Genomic DNA, 27,913 nt, shown 5'->3' on the forward strand with positions numbered 1-27,913 from the left:
TACTTTCTCTCCCTAAAAATTTTCAGTCTACATGACGAAACTTCCTGAAGCTTTAAATGCAACAAAATGCTGCACACTCACAGCTAGAGTGGTGATTTCTTCTAATACTTACTTCATGTTGCACACACAGAAAAACAATATTGTGAATACACAAGATACATTACCATTCAAAAGTTTGGGGTCACCCAGACAATTTCATGTTTCCCATGAAAATGTGCTAACATAATTGCACAAGGGTTTTCTAATCATCAATTAGCCTTTCAACACCATTAGCTAACACAATGTAGCATTAGAACACAGGAGTGATGGTTGCTGGAAATGTTCCTCTGTACCTCTATGGAGATATTCCATTAAAAATCAGCTGTTTCCAGCTAGAATAGTCATTTACCACATTAACAATGTCTAGACTGGATTTATCATTCATTTAATGTTATCTTCGTAGAAAAAAAAATGCTTTTCTTTCAAAAACAAGGACATTTCTAAGTGACCCCAAACTTTTGAATGGTAGTGTATATAGGTTAAGTCGGCACATAATGGGCCATAAAGCCACAGGCTCTCTATCACAGCCATGCAATAGTTGTAGTGCAATAGATAGAATAAATAAATACAAATACTAGTGTACTATATGCTGAGTGGGTGTGGCGAACCTACCTTTCCAGCCATGAACTGTCCAAATCCAGGAGGGAATGTTAGTGTGGAGATGAGTAAAGTGACCAGTGCTGGATACAGCAGACGCCTGAGAGAGAGAGAGAAAAAGAAATGGAAGGTGGCAGACAGAAAGAGGAATAAAGAGAGGAAACACAAAACGGAAACAATCAATGTCTGACACGGTTAAATGAGCTCATTGACAAAGACGTGTTTTCTTTGCTTGTTATACCCCAGTGAAAAAGGTTGCACATTCATCAATACAATAAAACAAAAAATCATTCATGTCAACACCGGTTCAGAGCGGGCAAATGAGTAAGTTAACACATCGTTAATTACAGAGTGCGGTGTTTGTAGAATAATGTTTGTTTAGTTGTTAACTTTTATTTATACAGTGCAGCTTGATACCTAGGGGACACATAAAGAATACACTACGTCTTCTTTAAAAGCAACGCCTGTTAAAATGTACATTTGTTATTATGGAATTACTTTACCTTTGTTTATACTGCTAGTTGGTTAAATCTGTGGCAATGCCTCATTATGTTTGTATGAAAAATAATACAGCACTCAAAGACAATGCAGTGGCAGAAAAGGTACAATAGTACCCTCTGGTACAAGTGTACTCCTTTTCTGCAGTTATACTTACTTTTTCATGAGGAATCTGTTGATGGCCTTCTGTTTCCTAATGAACTGGACAATCAGTCGGTTCAGGTAGACAAACAAAGCACCTCCAAACCCACTGGCAATGCTGCAGAAAAGAAGGAGAGAGTTGGAGTAAATAGTGAATAAATTAGATCAAGTGTAAACAAACCAATGTAGCAAGTGCAAAATATTTCTCTCTTGAACAATGTCCATAGGTTGTCCCCAAGGTGTTTGGCCACAATAAAAACAATGTAAATATAATCAGCTTCTAATATGCTGGAGACAGATGTCTCCAGACATTCTGATAGGTGCAAATGTAATGCAGTAAAGTCACAGACTGTGTACTGTTAGAAATAGAGAAAGAAGCATTAGGAAAATAGAAAGATGGGAATGGAGGAAAACGAGAAAGCCGACAAAACATGTAGGAGGCATATACTGTAGATACAGAAGAAGAAAAAACACAGAGAGAAAACAAAGACATCCACTGAAAGGAAAAACATAGAGGAATAAAAAGATGAAGAGGGAATTACAGATAAGAGACAGTAAGAGTCAGAAAGATAGAGCCTACTGTCAGATGGGGATGTGTGGGGGAGTCAGAGACAAAGCAGAAAAAGAGGTTTATATAAGCATGCATTTATAAGCTCAGTGGGAGTCCTCTTCATGGCAGTGAGAGGCAAAGAAAGAGGAACGAGGTGGAGAGAGAAAGAATAGACTCATACAGCTATGCAGACAACCTAATGCTTATGAATTTATCTTGCTGCATTATTAATTCTGTCAAATACCTTTGAATAAATAATGAACAGAATGATGAGGGAGTCTTTGCCCCTGTGGTGCAGCTGGAGAAAACACTGCACATCTGCCTTTTTGTGTTCTTTATAGTTCTACCTTTAAAGAACATAATAAACGTCCTGTCCGTGTGGGACAATCGAGTGTTAGAATTTGGATTCATGTTAAAAACTATAATGAGGGTTAGGGAACAGTATAAGGACCATTTGGGGTATGGTCAGGTAAAGCTGCACTGTGTGGTTCAGTAAACCAGCTACAAGTTCAACAGAGGATTCAACATATGATTACTAGTATCTCCAACATATGACATGGATTTTTCAGTTAAAAACATAGCTCAGAAAAGTTTTCATGTGTTTGTTTTCTCCAATCAAACAGTCTAAACTCCACATATTTTCTAGCGATTTCCTGGCTCAGAATGGGGCTTTGGGAGTGATTGTACACAAGACAATGATCGATCTACGCACAAAAAAGGCAATGAGTCTGTTCTCCTAAAATCAGTTAAGTCAGTTCATTCAGTGGTCTTCACTAACACTCAGGATTAAACCTACATGCAGGTGCACTTTAAAAAATGAGTGGCAAAAAACTAAACAATTCTCAATCAACTTCTTGCTGAGTGACGAGCCACTGCATGAATTTTCTCTCAAAGCCACAAAAGTTTTGGTAATTTCAAATGAGTGATTTACATATTTATCCATTTGTCTTGTCTTCATTTCAAAGTGAGCTTCATTTTTAAAAAACATACTGTCATGAATTTCCACTGTGTTCAGGTACATTTAAATCAAAATGTGACTGTTGTGAGGCTGTTAGCTCAACTTTCCAGCATGGTCAATCACATCTGGTCAAACCACACTCACTTTGTTTTGAAAAAACACATTTTCTCAACACTAAACTCTGAGCTGTGGCTACCTGCATGCCTACATCACTGATACACATGGAAAAGATTATTCAGAGGATTGAAAAATCTGATAGCACATATGACAGCAATCGGAATTGCTGTGAAAGCTGGGACAGTGCAAAGGATTTTGTAGAACATCATCCACTATGGACAGTGCCTATGAAAAAGCTTTTTTGCTCTGCTGCACAAAACTGCGAGATTAAACTTTACTACAAGAAAAGCATTCAGAGAGCACAGTACTCCGTCAAGGTTGCTCAGTCGTTGTATGATTTCTGACGGATAAGTCCTGATAAGTCCGCAGCGGTGGATTTATAGTAGGATCACAATCATGTGATCGTCAGCAGGCAGCTGATGTAGTGTTCACTTGTTGTCATAGTTACAGTGACACCATGCCGCTATCTCACAATGATGCAGAAATCTTTAACAAATCCATGGATCCAGACTATAAGCTGCATCACTGCCAAAATCTAATCACTTGGTCCTTGTGTCATTTCTGACCTTCCCTGAAAATTTCATCCAAATCCGTTCATGCATTTTTGAGTAATGTTGCAAACAGACAGGTTAACAGATCAACAGACAGACAAATGGAAGCCGATCGTCACATAACTGCCGCGTTCCTTGGCGGAGTAAAAATGCATGAAATGAAGCCTGATGAATACAGAAGCACAGACTTTGATTAAATGAGATAAAGATAAGTTTGTTTGGCTCAGATGGAGTCCAGCAAGTTTGGCATGAAGCTGGCTAGAGCTACCACAGTGAATGCATAGTCCTGACAGTGAAGCACTGCGGTGGGATTGTGGTGATATAGGGCTGCATAAGTGCAACAGGTGTTGAGAGAAGACATTTACAGATGGCACCATGTATTCTGGCTCATAACATGACTCCCACTCAGCAGATGCTTGGCAGAGAAGGAATTTTCCAGCATGCTAACCAGCCAAAGCACACTGCCAAAATTGAAAAAGTGCAAAACCATGACTCCTACATATGTCAGCGGACTTGAATGCAATAGAACAACTTTGGGATATTTTAAGACAAAGGTAGAGCAACACAACCCCTCCAGCAAAGAGCAGAAGAAAGCAATAGTGTTTGAAGTATGGCAAAACACATATTCTCTGTGAAGGGGAGGATTGCGTCTGTCATCAAAAATAAAAGCGAACACATGTAGCATTAACAAAAAAGTCCTTACTGACTTTTGTTGTATTGACTTCCTATTGTGGAGCCTGTCATTGTTTTAATAGTAGGCTGAAACAGTTAGCTGTTATTCTTAATGTTCAATTATTTCAAATTGTAAAGGGATACAATCTTGAATCATTTGACATTTAAGTGATATTGCACAGGTGTGTATCCTGCATATTGTACATATCTGAGACCCCATTTTGATAAAAGACTTACATTTTCAGCAAGAATAAGTGGACTTGTTGTGAGAATGACAGACAGATTGTGGTCTTTTCTCGGGATTTGTTGACAGAAATGGAAACATACAATTTTCCCAGCCTTATCTTTAAAGGCGCCACAATAGCGTGTTGATGAGCAGCATTCTGTTTTGTTTGCTTCTCTTTCCCCACTAGCACATGCACAAGGGCACACAAAACAAGCCGAAAGGTGATACTGTGCATTCAACATGTTTGTTCAGCCTCAAGGACACACATGATATATTTTGCTGAGAAATGGTGAAGGCAAACAGCTTTGTTGTTAAAAGTAAAATTCTCTGTAAAACCTCCACAGGGCTCCTTTAAGTTCATTGCTTTTAAAACCCGAAAACTGCGTTGCAGTCCCTATATGAAATACAACACAGTACAATGAGGCTGTTGTAAAAGGACAATTGGAGTGTTGGTGAAGGACATCGCTGAATGACCTCACTGTTGAAAAGTTTAAGTGCGAGTACAGACACATAAAGTACATTAGCCCTTATACAGGTCATCACTGTGCTGCATGCTTTTGTGTGTGTAGGACTGGGGCCATACTTTAGCCTCAGCGTGTCTCAGTGATTCTCTCACTTCTAAAGCCTGAAGGTGTAAACAGTAAGTAGACTAGTGTGAGACTCTTCAAAGACATGCCCTTGGAAGCATGTAGCACAGAACAAACTCTCTCTGGCCTAGTTGACTGAGACACTGACCGACTTTCCCTGCTTGACAGCTATTGGCAGGGGAAGATGGAAACTACGCGGATGCACCGGCACACTCTCACCTCCAAACATACGCACACACGGACTTGTCAAGCACATGTCCGCACTAGCACGGTGTAAAACTGGGACTAAGCGCTCTGTTGCTTTTCTCTGGAGGGAGTGTTAGGTGTACTATATGTGCAGGTCTCCGGTACAGAGGTGAGCATTAACACCTCTGGACAAAAACATAAATAAATAAATTAAATCTTCTCCCGGGGAGCTGATGCACAAGTTACACACAGGCCTGTGCTTGCATCAAAAGAAAAAGAGTGTGGGAGGGAAAAGGGAGGGAGAGCAGCTTTTCCATCTCTCTACTAGTTTCCTTGTAGGAGACCGTGGTCTCATTCACAGCCATAGAAGAGCCCTCGGGCTAAGGCAGGATAAAATAAGACATCCCTTAGTGCGCTAGCAACTGTTGAAGGCTGAATTATCCATGTTAAGTGACTCACGCAGACCACCCTGAAGTCACACCTCCACAAGCTACAGTGAGACGAGCTCCTAAATAATATCTGAAATTCAGCCGCAGTCACAGATGGGCAGAAACAAAAACCCAGTGTCTGCATTTAGTTGAAGTTTCTTTGGACTCCAACAGTAAACCAAACTTATGACTCCACCAAGGAACAAAGTGGAGTTATGTGACGATTGGCGTATCTTTCTCTGTCTGTGTGCAACTTTACTCAAAACCGGACAAACTTATTTGGATGAAATTATCAGTGAAGGTCAGAAATGACACAAGGACCAAGTGATTAGATTTTAGCAGTGATGCAGCTTATAGTCTAGATCCATGGATTTGTTAAAGATTTCTGTATCACTGCGAGATAGCAGCACGGTGTCACTGTAAGCATGACAACAAGTGAATGCTACGTCAGCTGCCTGTTGATGATCACATGATTGAGATCCTACTACAAATCCACAGCTGTGGAATTATCAGGATTTATCCGTTGGAAATAATACAAGAAACAACTGATTAAATTGTGGGGGTGTTTCTGGGTCCCATCAATACCTGCCGCCCGCTACATATTTAGGTCACGCGATTTGGTATCCGTACATAACGTACACATGCATAACACACACCTGTGCTCAGTGCAAGGACATTTTGTTTGTGGGTACATCTATATTAAATTCTTTTTAACATTCTATGTTGCCGTGATTTCTGATCATCAATAACTAATAAACAAATGCTGCATTTATTTAAAAAAAAAAAAAAAAATGCTGCATTTCTGACAATGTCATATGGGGGAATGAACAGCATTGGCGTAGTACTGTGCTCTCTGAGACTCTAACACTGAGCTGATATGAAAAGAGCACGTGAAAAAAATGAGCTATTTCTAAATTCTTTAATTTTTTTTACAGCACCGGACTAAAGCACTTTCACTTGTCAATTGCGGTGTGGGACATCACTCTCGGCCTGTTCCATTTTTCTTCAACTTTGTAAAAAAAAATAAAATAAAATCATAATTTCAATCTCTGTATTTGTGAAAACTGGACAGTTTGAAGCCACCAGTAAGAACTTACCCAATGACAGCAAAGGCAGGAAGCTCCTGGAGGTCAAAGGGAAAGTCTAGCCGGAAACGGGTTTTAAAAAGTGCTGTGATGGTCTCTGGAGAAACAGAAAAAGTACAACAACAGTTAGGAAAGAGAACCAGTTCCATCACTGTTACATCAAACAACTATTAAGATTAAAAGGCAAGGCCCAAAACAAGGATTTGTGATTGTAAGAAACTATTAAACAGGTCATGTTCCGTCCCTGATGGGAGGTAACGAGTGAGTAGTAAACCGATATTTCAATTCATTGTGACAATTCTGACCAGAACCCCAAACCCTACATTGAATGACCACAGTAAACAGTTGATTGAAGAAAATTTTGCTATAAAACCTCCTACAATAGGTAACGAGGCACTGGAAATTCTGAGAAAGCCATTTGACTGGCTGTGAGCATTGATATCTTCCTCTGAAACCCAAAACTCTTGGTCATTGTCTGATGCAGTAGGAACACATTTCCAGTGTGCAACACTTCCTCCATTAATCTTATTCTGCTGGTTTCATGTATTACAGCGGTTCACATGTCTACCACCTTTGCTGTTGAACAGAACATTCTGACTTGTTATTGCAAGAAAAGCCACATCTTGTGGCATACAGAGACAATCGAACAGAACGGTTACATCATCAGTGTTAGTAGTGAGGCATGTTTTTTCCCGTTGTGTGAGAGATCCACAGTGCACCTTGCTTGTTATATAAGATTATATCTGTCAACAGTGTCAGTCATAAGTTAGACCAGTGCTTGCAACCTTAAAAATGTAAGTTTAACAAGTTAAGTTGAACTTCTTTCCTAACCGTGTCATTGCTATGATCTGGGCTGTTACAGAATAACAATGCTGTATTTACTGTTTAGGAAAGCAATAAGACTTAAGGTGTTATGGTCCGTATTTATTCTTGTTTTGTTTACACATAGTACTGCCCTGATTTTTCTGAACACAAAACATAAACTTCTAAATATGAGAAGTCTACTTGTGCTATAATGGTGTCTTTTCTCTGTATTACTAGTTACTGATGTTTAACAGTACATGTGTTCATCCTAAACCGCTAAATTCAAGATGCTCGGGTCAGTGAGTCCCGTGATCCAAGCAATTACTATCAGAACTTCCACTCCTGGAATGAAGAATATAGAGGACGAGTTTCATTTGGAAAGTTTTGGCAGTGCAGCATTTGCTGTTGTTTTATCTATAGCATGCTAGCAGGGTTTGTCTTTAAAGCAGATGTTGGCACAGATTAGACACCCCTGAAAGTTTACATTTTTCATAATTCAACAACTGCCAAACACACTTCAGTCTTTGTTGAAGCTGACAGATGTTATTTTACTTCATGTTTAGTTCTGAGGTCAGGAGCGGTTTGCAGATTGCATTATTACTCCACCAAGGAAGACAGCAGAGTTATGTGACGATTGGCGTACGGTTGTCCGTCTGTCTGTTAGCAACATTACTCAAAAACAGAATAACGGATTTGGATGAAATTTTCAGGGAAGGTCAGAAATGACACAAGGACCAAGTGATTTTGTCAGTGATGCAGCTTATAGTTTGGATCCATGGATTTGCTAAAAACTTCTGTATCATTATGAGATAGCGTCACTGTAACTATGACAACAAGTGAACACTACATCAGCTGCCTGCTGATGATCACACGATTGTGATCCTACTATGAATTGACCACTGTGGCTTTATCGGGACTTATCCGCTGGAAATGATACAAGGAACAATTGATTAAATTGTGGGGGTGTTTCTGAGTCCCATCAATTCCTGCCGCCCGCTACATATTTAGGTCACACGTTTCAGTATCCGTACATAATGTACACAAGCATAACACACACCTGTGCTCACCGCAAGGTAATTAATTTTTTAAAGATTTCATCCGTTGGAAATGATACAAAGACTGAGCAGCCTTGGTGGAGTACTGTGCTCTTTGAGTGCTTTTTTTGTATTGCTTACGTTCCTAATAAAGTGCCCAGTGACTGTATATAGTACACAGTGTGCTTTAAGCACATATTTCTTACCTTCATCTCTGTTCCAAACAGCCAGTACTCTGAAGATGAAGGCACTGAAGGTAGCGGCAAAGAAACCTCTCCAATAGTTCCTCACCGCAAAGAATGTGGATGTTACTTCAATACTGAACAACACACCTGGAACACACACACAACACAGCACAAATAATAAAGGGCTGTCATTGGCATTCAAAATATGAACATACAGGAGCCAAACTCTCAACATTTTGACAGTGAGTGATTCTGTTGACTACGTTAGGGTTAAGGTAGCAGTCAAGGGTTAGGAGGATCATTTCTGACATTAAAACTGGACAGCTTTAGTTTCTTTCTTTAGTTCAGTATGAGCTGGATGAAGGCATGATGAGCTATAAAAACTGTAGAGAACAACCAGCTTTACAGCTAAAATAAATTATGTCACTCACACAAGTGAGACATGTTGTGAGATCTGTACTACTGTGCACTAAATTTAACAGGAGATGATGCGAGGTGTGAGATATTAGCCACACTAAAAGATCCCACGTGAACCATCACTGAAATTGCACCATAAATTTCAGTGACAAAAAACCCATTATGTGTTATGCTGTATGGAGTGAACCTAATATTATAGCGCGTTTACACCTCTAGTTTACTACAGTATGTGACAGGCTTATGTTACTATTTTATTCTGGCAACTCACCTCCTATGGGGGCAGCAAAACAGCAGCCCACTCCCACAGCACAGGCTGCTGCCAGCATCTCGATGTTCCTTGACTCATTCTGAAATCAACACATACACATACACACAAGTGGTTACATTTCAGTCAGTCTTTGTCATCTAAATGCCAAGCCATCAGAATGAATAAAGTGAAAGGATAACAACATATTAAACTGAGATACTTGACTTTAAGGCCACCTATTTAGCATTTATAAACAATATAAAAATAACCATTGAAGGATTTATAAACTATTAGAATGTAGTTGTAAGCTCATATAAGGATATTTTCAGAGTTTATTACTTACACTATGGCAACAATTCCAACTTTAAAACCATACTTTAAATTACTGTGGCTGCTGCCACTTTTGGGCATTGATGGAAGAGATTCTGGTGTTTTACAAATGCACAACTAAACATTTAAATCTGCTTGCAACTACTTTAAAGTCTATTAAAACCCTGTTATAGCATGTCTAAATGCAGATTAAACATGCTAAAATGGAGGCTGTAAAATATTACCTATTAAAAATGAACAATAACACAGTAAACAAAAAAAACAAGCAAAAACAAAACAAGACTCATAATGTTTTCTATCTTTAGAAGAACCACAGTGGATCTCTCATCAGATGAGGAACTGCAGTGTAGAACACAGTAAGCCAGATGGGAGAGGAACAAACAAGACTGATCAACATGACTGCAGGGAAGCGGATCATTGTGCATCATGGGAAAGAGACCCGTCTGATTATACTTACCTTCATTCCTATGAGACCGATGTCCTTCAAGCAGCATGACAGTGGTAAAGAGAAGTTAGTATGTGTATGTTTTTTTTCCCTTTGGCTGTACTTTCTGTGGCTTCTCCTGGTCTAATGCTGTACTACTGCTTACAGACCCACACACTTTAACACACTGTACCGCAAAACATGATAATCTTAAAAGGTGTTTTTAAATTGTCAGTAGGATTTAATAGTTCCTACTTCTCCATGGTTCAGATACACGTCCATGATGTTTGTTGGATACAGTATTTAGTGTACTAGAAGAGAAGTTAAACTGACACTCATCTGTCTTTCTGGCATTCAGCCCTGTTTCTAGAAACATGAATTTCAGAACTTTAAATTCAGAAAATTTTTGCTCAGTTGGGCCTCTAGGAAATATCTGGTGCCATAGACGGACTCCAGTGGCACCCAACACTTCAAGGACAATTGAAGCAAAATGCCACAGCAAAGGATCTGAATAGCTTTGCATGTAAGAGATTGAAGGTTCATATTCTTTAGAAATTTACAAAAATGTATTAAAAAAAATGTTTTTACATCATCACTATAGGCTGTTGGGTGTAAACTGATTTCAAAAATGTGAATTAAATTCCCTTTAAATTCCTTCTAAAACACAATAAATGTAGAAAAAGTGTGGGGGGTCTGTATATTTTCTGAAGGGTACAATGAACCCAAATTAACATTTTATTCAGTGAAAGCATCATACACATAAAAGGACAGCAAATCTACATCATTTATGTTACTCCACCAAGGAACGCGATTTATGTGACGATGGGCGTACATTTGTCTGTCTGTCCGTAACATTACTCAAAAACAAATTTGGATGAAATTTACAGGGAAGGTCAAAAACGACACAAGGACCACCTGATTAGATTTTGGCAGTGATGCGGCTTCTAGTCTGGATCCATGGATTTGTTACGACGACTGAGCATCCCTGGCGGAGTACTACGCTCTGTGAGCGCTTTACTTGTTTTTGTTTCTTCTTTTTCTGTCCTCTTTTGTCTTTATTAATATGTTATTGAATATTTAAACACATTTGATATGATTGGACTGTCTTCAACAAGACTGACAAAACTAACCGAACCATTTGATACTGTCTGACAGATGACTTTCACAGGGAACAAATGGGACATACTTTTTTTTAAAGGGTTAAAATGTGTTTCTGAGGATACTGATACTGGAATAAAAAATAGTACACTGTGAATCAATTTCACAAGACTTCAGCAGTGGGGGAGAAGGGACAATGATTGGGGAGCAAGCTGGGAATGAGTTACTGAATTACCTTAATCCCAATACCACCAGGCTCCTTTCAGTAGCATGGGAGTAAAACACAAAGTTAAGCTCACTGGGAAGAAATGATGGAGAACACTTTTTCTTACTGTTAAAACTAACTGTGTGCACATTAGTATAAGATTCAGCACTTTAACCAACAGGTACAACAAAGTCTCCAATGTTGTAGCCTTAAAATGTCCACTCAATCACTTGACATTCACAGATCTGACAAAAAACCCCACAACATTATTTGCAATTATATCTGGTAGAAGGCCAGGCCTCTTCAAATGATGGCCTTCTCCATGTGCATGTGGGACACTACTCATCCCGTTTTGTTAAAAAAGAACAGCACTCTGCAACAAAGAGCTGGTTTTTACAACCCACAGGCTACATTAGCATACTGTACTCGAAACTCTGGAGAGGACAAGATACTGCTGCAGAGGGACACTCCACACATTCATCACACACTCAGCATTAATATGCCATAAAATGCAGCAAACTACGCTAAAGGGAGGGAGAGCGGGAAAGAGGAACAACAGGTTACAGAGAGACCATGTAATGAGGATGGTGATGATTATAGAAAAGAGTGATTGATAGAGAAGAAGATAGCAGATGGGAAATTTAACTGACATTAGGAGGGGGATGAGGGCGAAATCGGTAGAGATGAAGGGAAAGAATATATATATAATATAAAAGACTAAAGCAGCGACTGCGACTTTGCACACTGGTGTGCGGACTTTGTTTAGAAGTCTCCAGTTTGAAATGATCTATCCGTTTTGAAACCAGACTTAACGAGTGAGTGGTGGATCTGACTGAGAACTCGAATACATGGTGGTGACCTGTCAATCACTAGGTAGCCCCGCCCTAAAACATACCCTGCTTTATCGTCAATTGTAGGAAACTAAGATGCAGGTTAGTTGTATAGAAATGTAATTTTTGGAAGGTAGGGCTGCAATCCAACACCTTGGGGGTTGAACTGTAACCATAGACTACCCTACTGTAGTCTTATATATTTTGGGTGCGATATACTAAAAGCAAAAGATGATATAAGTATGGCAAATGCTATTAAACTAAAGAATAGAGTTAAGACGTGTATGAACTACATAATAATGAAGGTTCTAGTAATCACTGATGTTTTAATGACACCGTGTGTCTGTCAGCTGGAAGATCATAAAGTAAAACATGTATTTTTGGTGTAAAGACAGATCACATGCTTTTTAGAAAATTATATATGGAGTATTCAAAACAAAACGGTGTAAACTTAAGGCATATAACTTTTAAAAGAGGTGCATCGGAGACATAATACATAAAGGTATAATATGCATGAAATCTGTCTCAAAAGAATAGGGGTAAATGTGCAGGAGGGCTGAGGCAAAGTCTGAACATATCTGGGCATGTTCTCTGTAAAACATGACCAAATGATAACTTAATGTCCACTGTAGGGAGTGATCTAGTGGTGAAATATGATAACCTGATATCATGATCTGACCAATAGATTTAGTAAAGTATAATGGTGTCAAAACTGTCACATCACTCCAATAATATGTCCTGTAGGCATGGAGAAAATGACCAACTCTCACAGCATAAAAGACGAAGCACAGTTCAGTATCTCTACCCTCAAATGCTGACTTCTGGTGATTTTTTTAAAAGATCTTTAAAGACGCTTTTTAGACATTTGAATACGGTCAAGTTTTAGACTCTGGCCCACGATTTGGGACTTCACCACGTCGCCATCTCCTCCAAAAAGAGCCGTTGCTATTTAGACTAAGTAAGAAAGGTGGCATTATTACAGAGCTACAGGCAGTAGGTCCAGGCGGATGGATGGGTCTGCAAAACATCAGACTTTAGCCACAGTTGATATCTTTCAGTGTCTTTCAGTTTCTGTTATTTGTATCCCTTCTAAACCAAGACATCTGTATTGCTCATAGAGTTTTCAGCTTTTGTTTAAGGAAACATTGTGGATGTAGACTAGGAACTTGGTGGCTCTAACATAGACCCTTCTTTCAGTCCCACTGCCCTCTGTATTGTCTTCAAACCCAGCCATCTTCCCAGCACTTTATCCCTCCAGAGAGGTGCTCACATCTCAGCACAAAGTCTTTCTCTACTTTCCTCTAGCTCACAGACTGCTCTACCAACAAACCGAGGAGAAAAAAAGAAGGATATGCTGAATAAGACGACTTTGCTGTCCTTTCGCCCCTGCTCAATATGCATCTTTTACATTACACTTTTTTCTCCAAATCCTCATTTTCCCTACTGAAATATTTATCACCATCGCTGCATATTTTCTATAAGAAACGTTAGTTTCTGTCTACTGAAAAATATGTAATTTGTTGACAGATACAAGAGTGATTAAACATTCATGAACATGGGATGAAAAACATCAGTTCCTAATAAAGAAAAAGAAAAATCTGTTCTTGCAAAACTGCTGTAGACAATACATTTGTAAAAATAACACAAAGAGAAAGAAACGGACTAAAAAAGCCTGTTGTCAGACAGATGCATGAAAAGTCACAAAAAAGTGTCAGGCTGCAGCCTTCAGCTGTTGCAAAAACATGGACATGAGTACAGGACTTCCTGTACTCATCTTCATTCTCATATATTCTTTCTATTCTTCCTCTCTACAGATTCTCTCTGTCATTATCTATCATTTTTCAGGTCTTTTGCTGTTTCTTTGCCACCTCACATTTGAACAACTTATAAAAATGTCAGCTTCCCTGATTCAACCCCATTCCTCTTGGTCTTTAAAACCACGTCTTGGCTTTTGTTTTATTTCATTTCCTCTAACTTTCCTCTAGCTGATAATTTTTTCAACACTGCCTTCAGACATTATGAAGCTTCTTTTGCAAGCAAGTCTTGATGATCATGAAAACTGATTAAAAATTCCCTTGAGTTGTGCTGAAAACAGCACTGACTTCATCGAAACCTCTGGTTTGTCACACTTGGCAATGATGTGAGGCTTAGAAGAAACTAACAGGCATCTTTACCCTCAGAGCTCCAAAACCTGCTGGTGAGTTTGAAAGAAATGTTACGCTTAAAAAAAAAATCAAACAAAATTATACCATTTATCAGAGCCAGAAACTAAGAAATTATGCCAGAAGTGATAGTAATAGGAACTTGTATGGTCAACTGAAGAGGCTTAATTCACTCCTCCAAGCTTCCTGTGTGAGCAGCTTTCCAACACAACAAATATGAAGTAAGCCTAATCTCTAGTTTTTGTCTTGTTTTTTTTATATTTTTTGCCCCATAACCCCACTTCTTATCTTTCTCTTTAGAATGGACAGCCAATTATTTGTTTGTGACACATATTGTATGCATAATTTCATCTGCAGAACCAACAGTTAATGTGTATGTTGTTGTGTATTGAAAGCTAGATTTGCATATCTGTTTGTATGTTTTCTCATTATACAGAATTTTGATACGGAATCATCGTCCTACAAACTAATCCTGTGTGACTTCTGATTCCACTGGGAATTTTAACTAAATCCAAAAATCGTGATACTTCTTCAAAATCACTTTCTTCTACATGTCTCTCTTTTTTTTAAATGCCAAAATACAATTAATTTGCACCAGATAATATAAAAAACAAAGAATTCTGCACTTGTCAGACACAGAGAAGCCATTAGTGACTCAGCTGCAATCAACAGTCATTTGAACTGCAGGCTGTGTTTACACTCAGCATGCAGGAGGCAAGTATGAAAACAAATTAAAATGTACGCAGTAAAATATTTATAGTATATAGAGGCAGCATTTTTCTCATTACTAGTAACACCTGTGGACACCTGAAAATATGCTATACATGGTGATTCCAGGATTTTTCATTAAAAAACCAATAATCAAAGATATTCAATTTCCATTTTCTATTTTTTATGCTTTATGGCATTATAAGTTCACCACACTGCAACAAAGAGACTTTTCAGTTCTCTCTGTTTTGTGATTGTGCCATTTCCACAGAGGTTCAGGACTTTATATTGCAGGAAAAAATGAGGCCAGAGTATTTTTGTACATGGATTATTTGAAATTTGATGGATTTGGTGGGACAAGAGAAAAATGGCATTTTAGGGGAAACTCCAGACTTATTTGGTATTTTAAAAAATATTTTCAAATATTCTTTTGACCTAGTTTTTTTTTTTTTTGTTGTTTGTTTTTTTTTTTTTTTTTTTTTACATTTGGTCTCAGAACAGGTACATTTACACAACAACTGCATTTTTTAGTATTTTGTACATGGATTATTTGAAATGTGATGGATGGGATGTAAAATGTCCTCAAATTCTGGAATGACCCTGACGTGGCTGTAATTGCTTGTTTGCTTCAAAGAATACTGAGCTTCATTGCCTTGTCTAATACTGATGGTCAACTACAGCTTGTTTTTAGGAAAATATGAATTGTTGATGAATGAAAAAAAAAAAGCAGTCAGTGCCTTTTTCAGCACAGAGTTATGTCTGTGAGTTGAGTTTAATACAGCTTTATTTGTGTCCCAAATGACCTCTTTGTTCATTCACTCACTACTGCCTATGTGGTAAGTACTTAGTTATTTGACACTTGGAAAAAGCACATGTATATGCCATGGATACTCATGTTACATTTCATTGTTGGATTTTTGAGGGTATTTTGGATTAATTACACACAACCCTACACTACCTCCAGGTAGAGCAGTCTGGGAGGTAGAACTCAGGTTGAAAACATTCACACCACCACTTGCTGCTCATTAAGATTATTGCTTTGAGTTCACAGTAATATCCAGATGTGCACACATCAGGATGATCGCAGGACAGTGGCAGAACAACATTCAGACAGCCTAAACATCCACCTGACATGGTTTCATTTATATACAAAAAAAAAATAACGGAAATAAAGAATATAACATTTCAATTTAAATGTTTTTAGTATCATAAATAAAACTGTGAAATCAAAAATGTAAGAAAAAGAAGGGCTTACCTCGTAGATTCCTCCAAACAGGGACATGAATTTGCTGAGAAGAGCGGCACACAAACTGGCAATATGGACAAATGGACCCTGACAGGAGGAAAAATAAAGATCTAAAACAGGTGCAATCACTCCAGTTTAAGAAGCACTCTAGCCTCCTGCTTTGTTGTGAGTCACGTACAGTGTGACAGCACATGGAAACTCTTTGAAAACACATCAACAACGAGAAAGTCTGCAGAGAATATTAAAATTCAGAGGCTGCAGTTCAAAGTGGAACTAACAGGATTAAAAGTGAGAGCATCAGAAAAGTGATGCTCAAGTTAAAGGAAGTGAGAGGCCTGTGCTGAATCCAAACTGTGGGTGCTGCTGCAACCAGAAGGGAAACAATATTTTGCAGTGAGTATGTCTTCAGGCCAGGCAGTCTTTAGGGGGATGCCGCACTTACAGTACCTGAATTGTTTTTGTGAAAAAAACACTTAGAAATAGTCTTCTACACTGCGTTACACACACACACACACACATACACTGGCTACTCCATAAGATATAAACAACATCTGCATAGTGAGGTAGGGGTTCCCAGATTCACCAGAGAAACATTCTCCTCCCTCCCACTGGGACAGGAAAAGCCAACTTTCATTCCCCCTTTTCTGCATTTCTTCCTGTTCTCCAGATTTCTCAGTTGCTGCTCTCCACCTGAACCCGAGCACATCGGCCTCATCGTGTGCCATTATGAATCATTTGTAATTCACGCTGCAGGGATGTGGGGGACTGGAATGGGAATGAGCTGGTGAGGGTTCATGTTATGTAGCATGTTAGATGTGCACATGCTGTGATTAATGGCATGATTAAACTGCTGGGATAAATCTCATTCATACTTTGTGTTCTCACACTTTGCTCTGACCTACATGGTTTTCCGATGACTGATAACGATTTGGATGGAAACTGGTGTTCTGTATTTTGAAGGTTTATTTTGGATGTAGTGAAAGCTGGCAGTCAAACCCGACAGCAGCCCGGCGCCAGTCGGAGTTCTGTATTCTATCACAAACAAAGGTTTCCTGCTGTGAACTACTGAAACTGTGCTAGAAAACAGCGTAACTGTTGAATGTGGGTCAGCACTTGAGTTGTGCTGGCACTGCTAACATAAAGAGGCAGAACTAAAACTGTTTTTTGCCTCACACAGTCAGTAATAAAGACACGCTTACAATGGTCTGTTCATGTGAATCAGTGCTGCCCTATAAAGACAAAACACAGTAACTACACACCTGGTCAAATCTGACTTATCATCACAGTATGCCTTTTTCATGCTCTCACCTATCTTGTCATATAAAAAGCAATTTCAGTATCTCTCGTTTTCTAAGGTTTAATGCAGTGCAGTCTATTAAAAGCTCCTTTCATGCATATATTTCCATTAATTGACAGCAACTGAATGTATCGGGTTCATGTCTGGATGGGTGCCCTGGTCGCTCCTGTAATGTCTCCTTAGGTTGGACCTTTAATAATTTTATGTCACTTTTAACATGGCACCCGTCTGAACTGCCTGCTGTTCCATTAATGGATAGACATGCACAAGCAATAGTACTCTGAATTGTGTGAAGTCATAAAGTGAAGGCCTTTGCCTCATTTCAGTACCAATATTCAACCAAAAACATCATGGAGAGCATCTCTTCTGTCTTCTGTGAGTTTATTAGATAACTGATGAGCCAGATGAGCATCTCCAAATCAAGAGAGGTCGAACAACAGCACTGTCAACTTTATTAATAAGTTGTAATTATAGATTGCTTGCAACTGTTTTTCAGATTACCAAAGCGTCAACACGCTATCGTTCAAAAGTTTGGGGTCAATTAGAAACCTCCTTTATTTTGAAAGAAAAGCATTTTTTTCAATGAAGATATCATTAAATGAATCATAAATCCAGTCTCGACATTATTAATGTGGTAAATGACTATTCTAGCTGGAAACAGCTGATTTTTAATGGAATATCTACATAGGGGTACAGAGGAACATTTCCAGCAACCATCACTCCTGTGTTCTAATGCTACATGATTAGAAAACTCTTGTGCAGTTATGTTAGCACATGAATAAAAGTGTGAGCTTTTATGAAAAACATGAAATTGCCTACACAAACTTTTGAACAGTAGTGTATGTCAAATAGCTAAAGTATAGTTAAAAGATTAGTTAAAGATTCATTTATTAAGCTAGCTCATAAACCTAAAAAATCTAAGAAAGAACTAAAAACACATTTTACTAGTAGATCCTTCATTTTCCCTGCAGCCTTTAGATTACTTAAACCATCGACTGCCTATAAAACATAAAAGGAAGGTTTTAAAGCCGAGTCTTCACATTATGAGTCACTTATTTTCACCTTGACTGTTTTGTAGCTACTGTTCTGTGTTTACAAGGTAGATTAGCTCACACACACGCACACGCACACGCACACACACACACGTACACACACACGTACACACACATACACATACACACGCACACACACACGTACACACACGCGCACACACACACACACACACACACACACACACACACAGACACACACACACACAGACACACACACACACAGACACACACACACACACGTACACTCACACACATTGTCAAAGCATACATGAATATTTTTGCATTAAGTTTGTCACACTAGTTAGAGGAGATAGCATTTAATTTCAGTCCTGAGTCATGTACTATAAGGACTGACTCACTGGTCGACAAAGTTGTCAACATGTGCCGCGTGTGCCATGTGTCTCTTATTTGAAGTGTTTCCATTCACATACACACAGCAAAGCATAACGAGCACAAAGGCGTCCATGCACCCATAGACACTGATGTGTGTGTTTTACCTCCTTGCCCAGAGGCATGCCGCTGCCCAGAGCACAGGTGAGGCCGATGACTTTGGCCACAAAAGTTTTAAAGGTGAGGTATTCCTTCAGCACCACACCTCGCAGGATGGTCTTCATCTCTGGAATGCCTGAACCTGCAGGAGACAAAAGTGGGTGCTTATAGCTGGCTGCCACCTTAAAGATCTTACTTTTAAAACATGGTTTCACATTAAATCTAACTGCAAATATTCAGAACTAAATGCACACATTCAAGCTTAGCCTTAAAAAATTAGGTTCTTCTTAAATGTATTATATATATATATTTTTTTTCATATATATATATATATATATATATATATATTTTTTTTTTTTTTTTTTTTTTTTTTTTAAACTATTTTAAAGAACATTTACAACAAACAGAAAAATCCCACCCTAAAAGAAAACACAACATGAACAATAAGTGCTGCAGTATGTTACACGTAGAGATTGTATAGACCAGGGGTGTCAAACATACGGCCCAAGGGCCAAAACTGGCACGCCAGAGGGTCCAATCCGGCCCGAAGGATGACGTTGCAAAGGTGACATTAACCGCAGTTTTTCAATAAAAGTAACTGTTATTTTAAATTTGTCCACTGTAATATCAACTTTTGTGTATTTTTATGTATAAATCTAATAAATTTACAAGGCAGGGGGACAACTTAATCTTCTTTATTTATAGTTCCCGGTTTAGCTTGTGTGGTGGTGCTCAGGATTACTACACAGATGTGTAAATGAATGTAAATATAAAATAATTTCTACATGTTGACAAGTTGTTTAAATCATAAAGTAAAATACTAGATCATTCAGTTCCAGATACCTGTGACTAAATGTTTTGCGCCTTTGTAGATACTCTGTGATCTGTAAGTTGTAATGTGTAAATGATGAACTGTGGCATAATATCATTGAAACTGAAGTTATTTTTCATTAAAAAAGAATCAGATTGTTCATAATGTTTTGCAAACAGATAGTTCATTAAATGTGACAGTTTCAGAATGTACTTTTTTTGCACTAAAACAAAGGGAAAGATTTGGAGTTGTGATTATTTATAGGTTATTATGCTGTGATTTTACTGGTCCAGCCCACTTGAGATCAAATTGGGCTGAATGTGGCCCCTGAACTAAAATGAGTTTTACATCCCCGATAGACATAAAACCACCTATCATCTATCCATCTGACAGAGTTCCAAAAACTAATATACAGTACCCCTTAAGAAGAAACAGTTAAAGAGGAGTGGTTAGAAGTTAAAGCTCAACAAAGGCAAAGTTAAAGCGTTTGTGGGAAAGGGTGCAACGGTCGTCAGACCCTCCAGAAGTCTTCAGATTTATGATTCAGATTGTAAGTTAGATTTTTCCAGAGGGAGGAAAGCTGATACCAAGTGTAGGGACCTGAGAAGCAGACCACTGGAAAAATATGCATTTTTTTTTAGCAAGGAATAAAAGAACTGCTAACAAGGACCTAATGTCTGTATCAAAAAGATTTCCCAGTGTCTGATTTAGCAAATAAAATGAAGCAAACAATATCAAATGTTTGCCATCGACTTCCATGTTTCTAAAATGATTGAATACGGTCACATGACCAAAACAAATGAATAAATGTCCACTTATAGGCTTGACATTTGCAACAAAGGTTAGAGCCGCTGGGGAACATTCTCTGGAGGGACCAGAGTTCAATGCTCACAAACTTAAGAAAAATCTGATTTGGATTTCAGTGCCACTTAATTCAGATAAATACACAACATCATCTCTTTTCTGCGATATTCTCTTTAAAAACTACTCTTACCTGAAACCACCCACAACAAAAACACCACCATACTCACAACAGCAAATGGCTGAAACTGGTCTCTGTTTCTCTTAGAAATCATCAGGAAAAAATGACTGTATTAGTTACATAATCATCACAGTTGTTTAAAAATGTGACTGACTTAACTAAGCCGGCCGTGCATTCTTGTATCTCCATGGACTTTACTGGATTTTACTTGTTAAGTCGTGTGAGTTGTATTCCAATAAAAAACAGTGAGTGAAGGGAAAGTGAGCCTCAGTGTTAGAAGAAGACACCTCTGATTCTCAGGAGCTTTCCCATCTCTTTAGCCTCTATTACGGGGAGTGACAGCCGGGTCTCTGCTCTACCTGCAGCAGAAAGTACTTGTGCAGAGTACTGCAACGAATTCAGACAGACCTAACCTGAAGTTAAGAATCTACTACAGCTTTGAAATGTGCACATCACCCGTGGAGGTTTTCTCTCCCTTCCCTCATCCTGATACAGAAACAGAGGAGGCCCGGTGGGAAGAAGCCGAGCCTTCAGGGGCTGAGAACAGCGTGTTGGAATGGTGTTAGGCTGTGCTGCTACATTAACACATGGATGTTCAGGAGGAGGTCAGTACAGTACAGTCTGCCACTAGAAAGCTGGGAAGTGACAGAAAGCTGAAACTCAGCAACTCTTGGAACCACCATCAGGGTTTAATTTGAGCTCGGTTTTCAAATAGAGAAGGTGAAAACAAAAATTGAATGGATGTTATAATGTCTGCAGATGTTACAGCAGGGGTGTCAAACTCATCTTAGTTCAGGTTCCACATTCAGCCCAATTTGATCTCAAGTGGACCAGACCAGTAAAATCACAGCATAATAACCTATAAATAACCACAACTCCTAATCTTTCCTTTGTTTTATAGTTTTTAGTGCAAGAAAGTACGTTCTGAAAATGTTCACATTTAAGGAATTATCATTTTACAAAACATTATGAACAACCTGAAATGTCTTAAGAAAAATGAGTTCATTTTTAACAACATTATGCCTCAGTTTACCATTTCCACATTACAGATCATAGAGTGTCTACAAAGGCACAAAACATTGAGTCACAGGTATCTGGAACTGAACAATGTCGTATTTATGATCAAAACGACAACAGTCAGACAAAAAAAGACCAAAAACCAACAAAAACTGATAGCAAGCACTGCTCATCTACCTATCTTATTAAATATCTCAAACCATGATGTCTCTGACTATTTGATTGTTATTGATGTTAGTGGAATTTACACAAGCCTTCATGGAAACAAATTCATGAGTGTTGTCGCTGTGTATCACTATTACTGAAAGTGTGAAAACATTTTGTCTGAATACATTCTAATGCGTGAAGGTATAAAAACATTCTCATCAAGTGACTTCAAATGTTTCAACGTGAAAAATTATCGGAACAAACAGATTTCATTTTTGAATTGGTAAGGAGAGCTGTGGTTGTGCATGACATTTTGGGAACAAATAATTTCAAATGTGCATATATATTGGGTTAATGAAGCCAAGGGTTTTTATCTACCTAATATTTGCTCCCATTTCAAAAGAATAAATTCTATAACTCCTGTAAATGTTAACTAAATTTGATTGCTATTAGTTAATGTTAGGAATATAAAGTTCGTGTGTAACTGCAAATCTGTTGTGCAGGTATTTGAATTCATGTGAGCAGAATGTTTTAACGCAGCTACAACATATGTATGGATATTGTTATCTATAGTTGTGAAAAAATACTGTGAAAGTCTAGATGCAAGCTTGGGATGTCACAGTAATGTATAGCTCAGTACTGAGTCAACGTCTGAAGTCCTAATTATTCTTTTCATTATTATAATTATTATTATCCATTCATTATCTATACACCACTTGATCCTCATTCGGGTCGTGGGGGGCTGGAGTCTATCCCAGCTGACTTAGGGTGAAGGCAGGGGACACCCTGGACATGTCACCAGTCTATCATAGGACTACATATAGAGACAAACAATCACACTCACATTCACACCTACAGACAATTTAGAATCAACAATTAACCTCAGCATGTTTTAGGACTGTGGGACGAAGCTGGAGTACCTGGAGAAAACCCACACATGAACAGGAAGAACATGCAAACTCCATGCAGAAAGATCCTGGTGAACCGGGGATCTTCTAGCTGCAAGGCAACAGTGCTAACCACTGAGCCACTGTGCAGCCCATTATTATTGTTGTTATTTTTTCATTTATTTATTTTTGGCCATTTGTGACAGATGCATCTGTTGTAGTAATGATTGACACATAACATTCACAAAGGCTAATGCTAACATGACAATATAAAATACACTGGATGCTGCTCACAATTTTAGACAACCTCCATCATTACTGTTCAGTCTGTCCATAGCTAATGTCCATCCATTGCTATCGGTACCAGCTACCAAATTATTTATTTAATGATGTGATAATCTTAATATATGGAAAACGTAAGCTGTTGAAGGGCCAAATATTTTTAACGGAGGGCCAAATTTCACCCACAAGCTGCTATTTCACTGACTTAAATAGCTACACTAATAATGTTAAGAGTTGCACTATCCAGGCTCTGCCTACACACTATGTCTACAGTAGGACAGAGATAGAAAATTAATGTACTAAGTTAATCAATCTAAACCCAAAACACAAAGATATTTAATTCAGTGTGATATAAAATACAGTAAAATAGCCTCTCCTTTGGAAAACTTCAGCAAGTACATATTTTTACAGTACAAATTGTTGTCGAACAACTTTCTCATCAGTTCATTGAGATGAGTTCAGCTCTAATTGATTATGTAGAATACAGAGCCCTTCTAACATCATGTCAGGTGTCTTCTTCAGTGTCCATGCAGCGTTTGTGTGGTTAACCTCCATGTCATGTGTGTATGTTTTGTGTGTGTGTCGTACCAACAGCCTGCGGGGCGAGAATCTGAGTGAAGCCGGCAGAAAAGGTGATGAGGACTACGGGGTAGGTGACCCAGGCCAGATACTGCAGGAACACGTTACTGTCCAGACCACCGTACATCCACTTCTGTGCTGTGGACACAAACACGCAAAGCCAGGACAGATGTGTAAACCAGGGAATCAATGCAGCAGCACAGATACACAGCAGGATGTCAAGAGCAGATACACGCTACTGTCCAAATGTTTGAGGTCACCCAGGCAATTTCATGTTTTCCATGAAAACTCACACTTTTATCCATGTGCTAACATAACTGCACAAGGGTTTTCTAATCGTCAATGAGCGTTTCAACACCATTAGCTAACACAATGTAGCATTAGAACACAGGAGTGATGGTTGCTGGAAATGTTCCTCTGTACCTCTATGTAGATATTCCATTAAAAATCAGCTGTTTCCAGCTAGAATAGTCATTTACCACATTAACAATGTCGAGACTGGATTTATGATTAACTTAATGTTATCTTCATTAAAAAAATGCTTTTCTTTAAATAATAAGGACATTTCTAAGTGACCCCAAACTTTGGAACGGTGGTGTAAAATACGGTTAGTCACAGCAGACAGCATCTTTACACAGATACAGTTAAGACTTCCTGAGAACAAACTATATTACACACACTTCGCTCAACTTGTGGCCAGTAGAGCTGTCATGTAAACAATTTAAAGACAGGAAAAATGTGGAGTTGAGTGTTATTAGTCACAAACTGGATCCAATAAAAGTAAAAGTGAACACCATAACTGAAACTGACAAGACTGAGTTAGTTTCTCCTTGACAGTGCAAAACACGCACACACAGTCCATTTGAATTACAGTTTGTCCCATAAGTTTGCAGATCAGCTCTCACAACCTCCCTGAATCGTTTAAAAACATCTACCTTCTTCCTGGAATGTCAAGTTGTCTTACTGATAGATCCCTGATCCACCCTGCTCCTACCGCAGCTTCCTTCATCCACCATGCTGTCAGATGATTGATGCCATTAGAGACCTTCCATCCATACCTCCTGCCATCTTTTAATCCACCTTCAATCCTTCATTATGCCTTCCTCTTCTCTCTTTGCTTCTATATTCCTCACTTCTTCCTGTCTTTTCCATTTATTTCCATTTCCACTTGTCTTCTGCCCTCTCTACCTCCTTGTTTCTAGCCCTTTAAGAACCTTCAACTCACCACAAGCAACACATTGTTATCTTCTGATGGTTGGCCCCAGGGCTCAATCCTTAGTAAAAAACTTTCTCTATTTAGGCTCCTGTTGGGCCAAATTAATCAGAGATATGAAGTGCAATGTTATGCAGATGTCTTGATAAAGCTCAGTAAACAGAGTTTAACTGCTCCTGAATTCATCCCAGTAAAAAGGCTGAACGGCTCGTAATTCTCTCCAGTTAAATTAATCTCAGTCTGCAGCTCTGCTTTTGAATCTCTTTACATTGTAATTAAAAACCGTTTCAGCCACAACAGATTTGTATAAAATCAAACTTGCAAGTGTGGGAGCCACACCATCAGTTTTTTTGAGGAGGTAGATTTAGACTAAACTGCCAAAGAATTGATCTACAGACGAGTCAGTCTCTGAGAAACAAAGACTAAGAGGATCTGCATGACATCTGAACAATGTGCTTATTCACTGTTCACCATTGCATTTTATGGCAATATTGAACAAAGACATGTGCCTCTGTAGAGAGCTCACGCTTTTGATGTGTGAAGATAAGAGGCTGACATCTTACATTTAACACTTGAAGCTGCTTCACTGCTGTAGTGTTACATTTCAGCAAAAGACAACAGGCTAACACTAATGTTAACTTAGCTGCAGGTTCACCACTTATGATGAAATCTCTTTAAACAGGGACATTCTGATGATTATAGTAATTTATGAATGTATTAAAGTCAATCTGATTTCATGGTGTGAACTGAGATTAGTTTGCCATAATGAACACTAGACAGTGAGGTGGGTAGGTGTGCATTTAGACTTAGAAAAGAATATAAACAGTAATTTGTAATCTTTTACAATTACATTTTTCATGTAGATTTGAAAGCGGTGTTCAATAAACTGCAGCAGTGCCGCGTGCTTAGTATAATTCTAAATCTTTGCATGACCACATTTGTTTTTTCTTCTCTACTTTTCTTGGTTCCCTGCAGCCACAATCATGATGAAATTTTTTTTTTTAAAAATTATAAAAAAACACTTCTTTTTCCATTGACTTTTGCATTGATTGTTTTGTAAATAATACATACTTGATGAGACTTAAGTTTGTGCATATTGCTCATCCACAAACTTTCATTTCATTTTGTCTAATTTAACACTCTTTTCAACACGCTGAATGGTGCATGTTAATCTATCTGTATAAAAGTGAAAACTGGATATGTATACTTCATATTTTTTGTCTGACTTCAGCTTGCTTGCATCCATTCTACCTCAGTCTCTTTGTGTTGTCATCACTCCAATTCCACCTCACCTCGTTTTTCATCTCCTCCAGCTCCAACTATAAACTAGACCAACCATTTAGCTCCTATGATCTGCACATATGACCCTCTACTTTCTATCATATACACCTCCTTCCTTTTTTCTAACAATCTTTCTCTTAGAATCACATCTTTGCCTTCTCTTACTACTGTATGTGTGCACTTTCTATTGCTCAGCCAGCAGGTACAGAAGCCAGTTCCTCCATCCCTCACCTTGCAGGCAGATGGCGATGCAGAAGTCCACCACCCAGCTGACCAGGGCCATGAGCAGTCCCAGCAGGATGAGGAAGATCCAGTCCTCCCCGACCCGCGAGATCAGGAACTTCTGACAGCGAACCGTGCAGACTAGAGGGATGGCAGGAGGACAACATAACATGTTAGGACCACAAGAACTACATTACACAGAGTCTGGCACTGACGTTTGGAAAATGCAAACAGTATTTATTCTACATTATCCAGTAACAACAGCTGTGTTTCCATCCAGCAGCTTCAAAAATACTGAGCAGCAGTAAACATGCTGTCTGTTCAGTAATGCATCTAATCCTGTAAAAAGCATTTCTAACAAATGGTGGGTGGTTTAACTAAATGGTCTAAAATTAATATTTATAGATGCCACCCATTGAGATTGACAACAAAGAAAGTGCTGGATTGATTTGCGTAAAATGAAAAATTTGTTCCCTAAAATATTCCAAAAGGTTCCTGGTTAAAACAGCAAAATAAAAAAAAAAACATGTTTGATATTGATTGTGTTGCAAAAATATAGAGACAAAGCCCTGAGACGTAAAAAATTCTTTTGTAGAGAAATTTTCATGACAGTAAACATATTTTTACATGTTCATCTGACCTGTTTTAGTGTTTGCTGACCTCAAAGACCAGACTATGCTGGAAATATTAAAAACTTACCAACTAATTACCATTTCTTTTACCTGTATAATTAGTTGAAACTTACATTATTACTTTTGCTAACGCTCCTAGAACTTTAAAGCTACATATCAGTTTCTTTCTAGGACATTAGAGCAAACTACGAGACTGAAAAATAAATTCTTTCAAACCAGTAGTAGTTCAATTATTTTGGGGATTGTTTTCGTTTCTTTCTGAACCTGGACAAAATAATCGAAACAAGGCACAACACTATTAGTAAAATAAAAATGTCATTACTTTCAATATTTGAATGCTACTTGATTATTAATAGAGGAAGTGTACATCAATTGCAGTAATCAGAATCTGCCAAACAACAGTTTGGAATTTATAATCACAGATTTTTCTAGTTTCCCAAGCTGGGATGGAAACTCGGCTAGAAGCCAATTGCCAGAAATGTTACATGAACTCAGAAAAAGCCTGCCTGTTACTCTTGCCAGGGACAACCAGAGAGTGTAGAAGCAGATCTGTCTCCCAAAAAATGACATTTCTGGACAACTAAACTGCAATCTGCTGGATTAAATTTGTTGTGACCTATCATATATGTCTCAAATCAACGTATGTTTGCCATTTACTTATGTGCTTGACTGTCGCCCCGTTTCTATTAGCCAATCA

The 27,913-nt window shown here is 38.4% G+C and overlaps 1 protein-coding gene across 5 annotated transcripts in view; it reads right to left on the reverse strand.

Annotated features, from left to right (window-relative positions):
- Window positions 1–27,913, reverse strand: part of LOC111567581 (chloride channel protein 2) — a 218,277-nt gene that overhangs the window by 80,065 nt on the left and 110,299 nt on the right. For all 5 annotated transcript variants that reach the window (XM_035947502.2, XM_055012040.1, XM_023268793.3 and 2 more), the window contains 9 exons: window positions 26,594–26,725; window positions 23,878–24,006; window positions 19,172–19,305; window positions 16,335–16,412; window positions 9,344–9,422; window positions 8,680–8,805; window positions 6,648–6,732; window positions 1,292–1,393; window positions 652–736 (listed from right to left, as the gene is read on the reverse strand). In XM_035947502.2, the coding sequence (XP_035803395.1) occupies window positions 652–736; window positions 1,292–1,393; window positions 6,648–6,732; window positions 8,680–8,805; window positions 9,344–9,422; window positions 16,335–16,412; window positions 19,172–19,305; window positions 23,878–24,006; window positions 26,594–26,725 (950 nt within the window). The remainder of the gene's footprint in view (window positions 1–651; window positions 737–1,291; window positions 1,394–6,647; window positions 6,733–8,679; window positions 8,806–9,343; window positions 9,423–16,334; window positions 16,413–19,171; window positions 19,306–23,877; window positions 24,007–26,593; window positions 26,726–27,913) is intronic.

Source organism: Amphiprion ocellaris, chromosome 7, assembly GCF_022539595.1.
Source record: "Amphiprion ocellaris isolate individual 3 ecotype Okinawa chromosome 7, ASM2253959v1, whole genome shotgun sequence".
In the NCBI taxonomy this organism is placed as follows: domain Eukaryota; kingdom Metazoa; phylum Chordata; class Actinopteri; family Pomacentridae; genus Amphiprion; species Amphiprion ocellaris.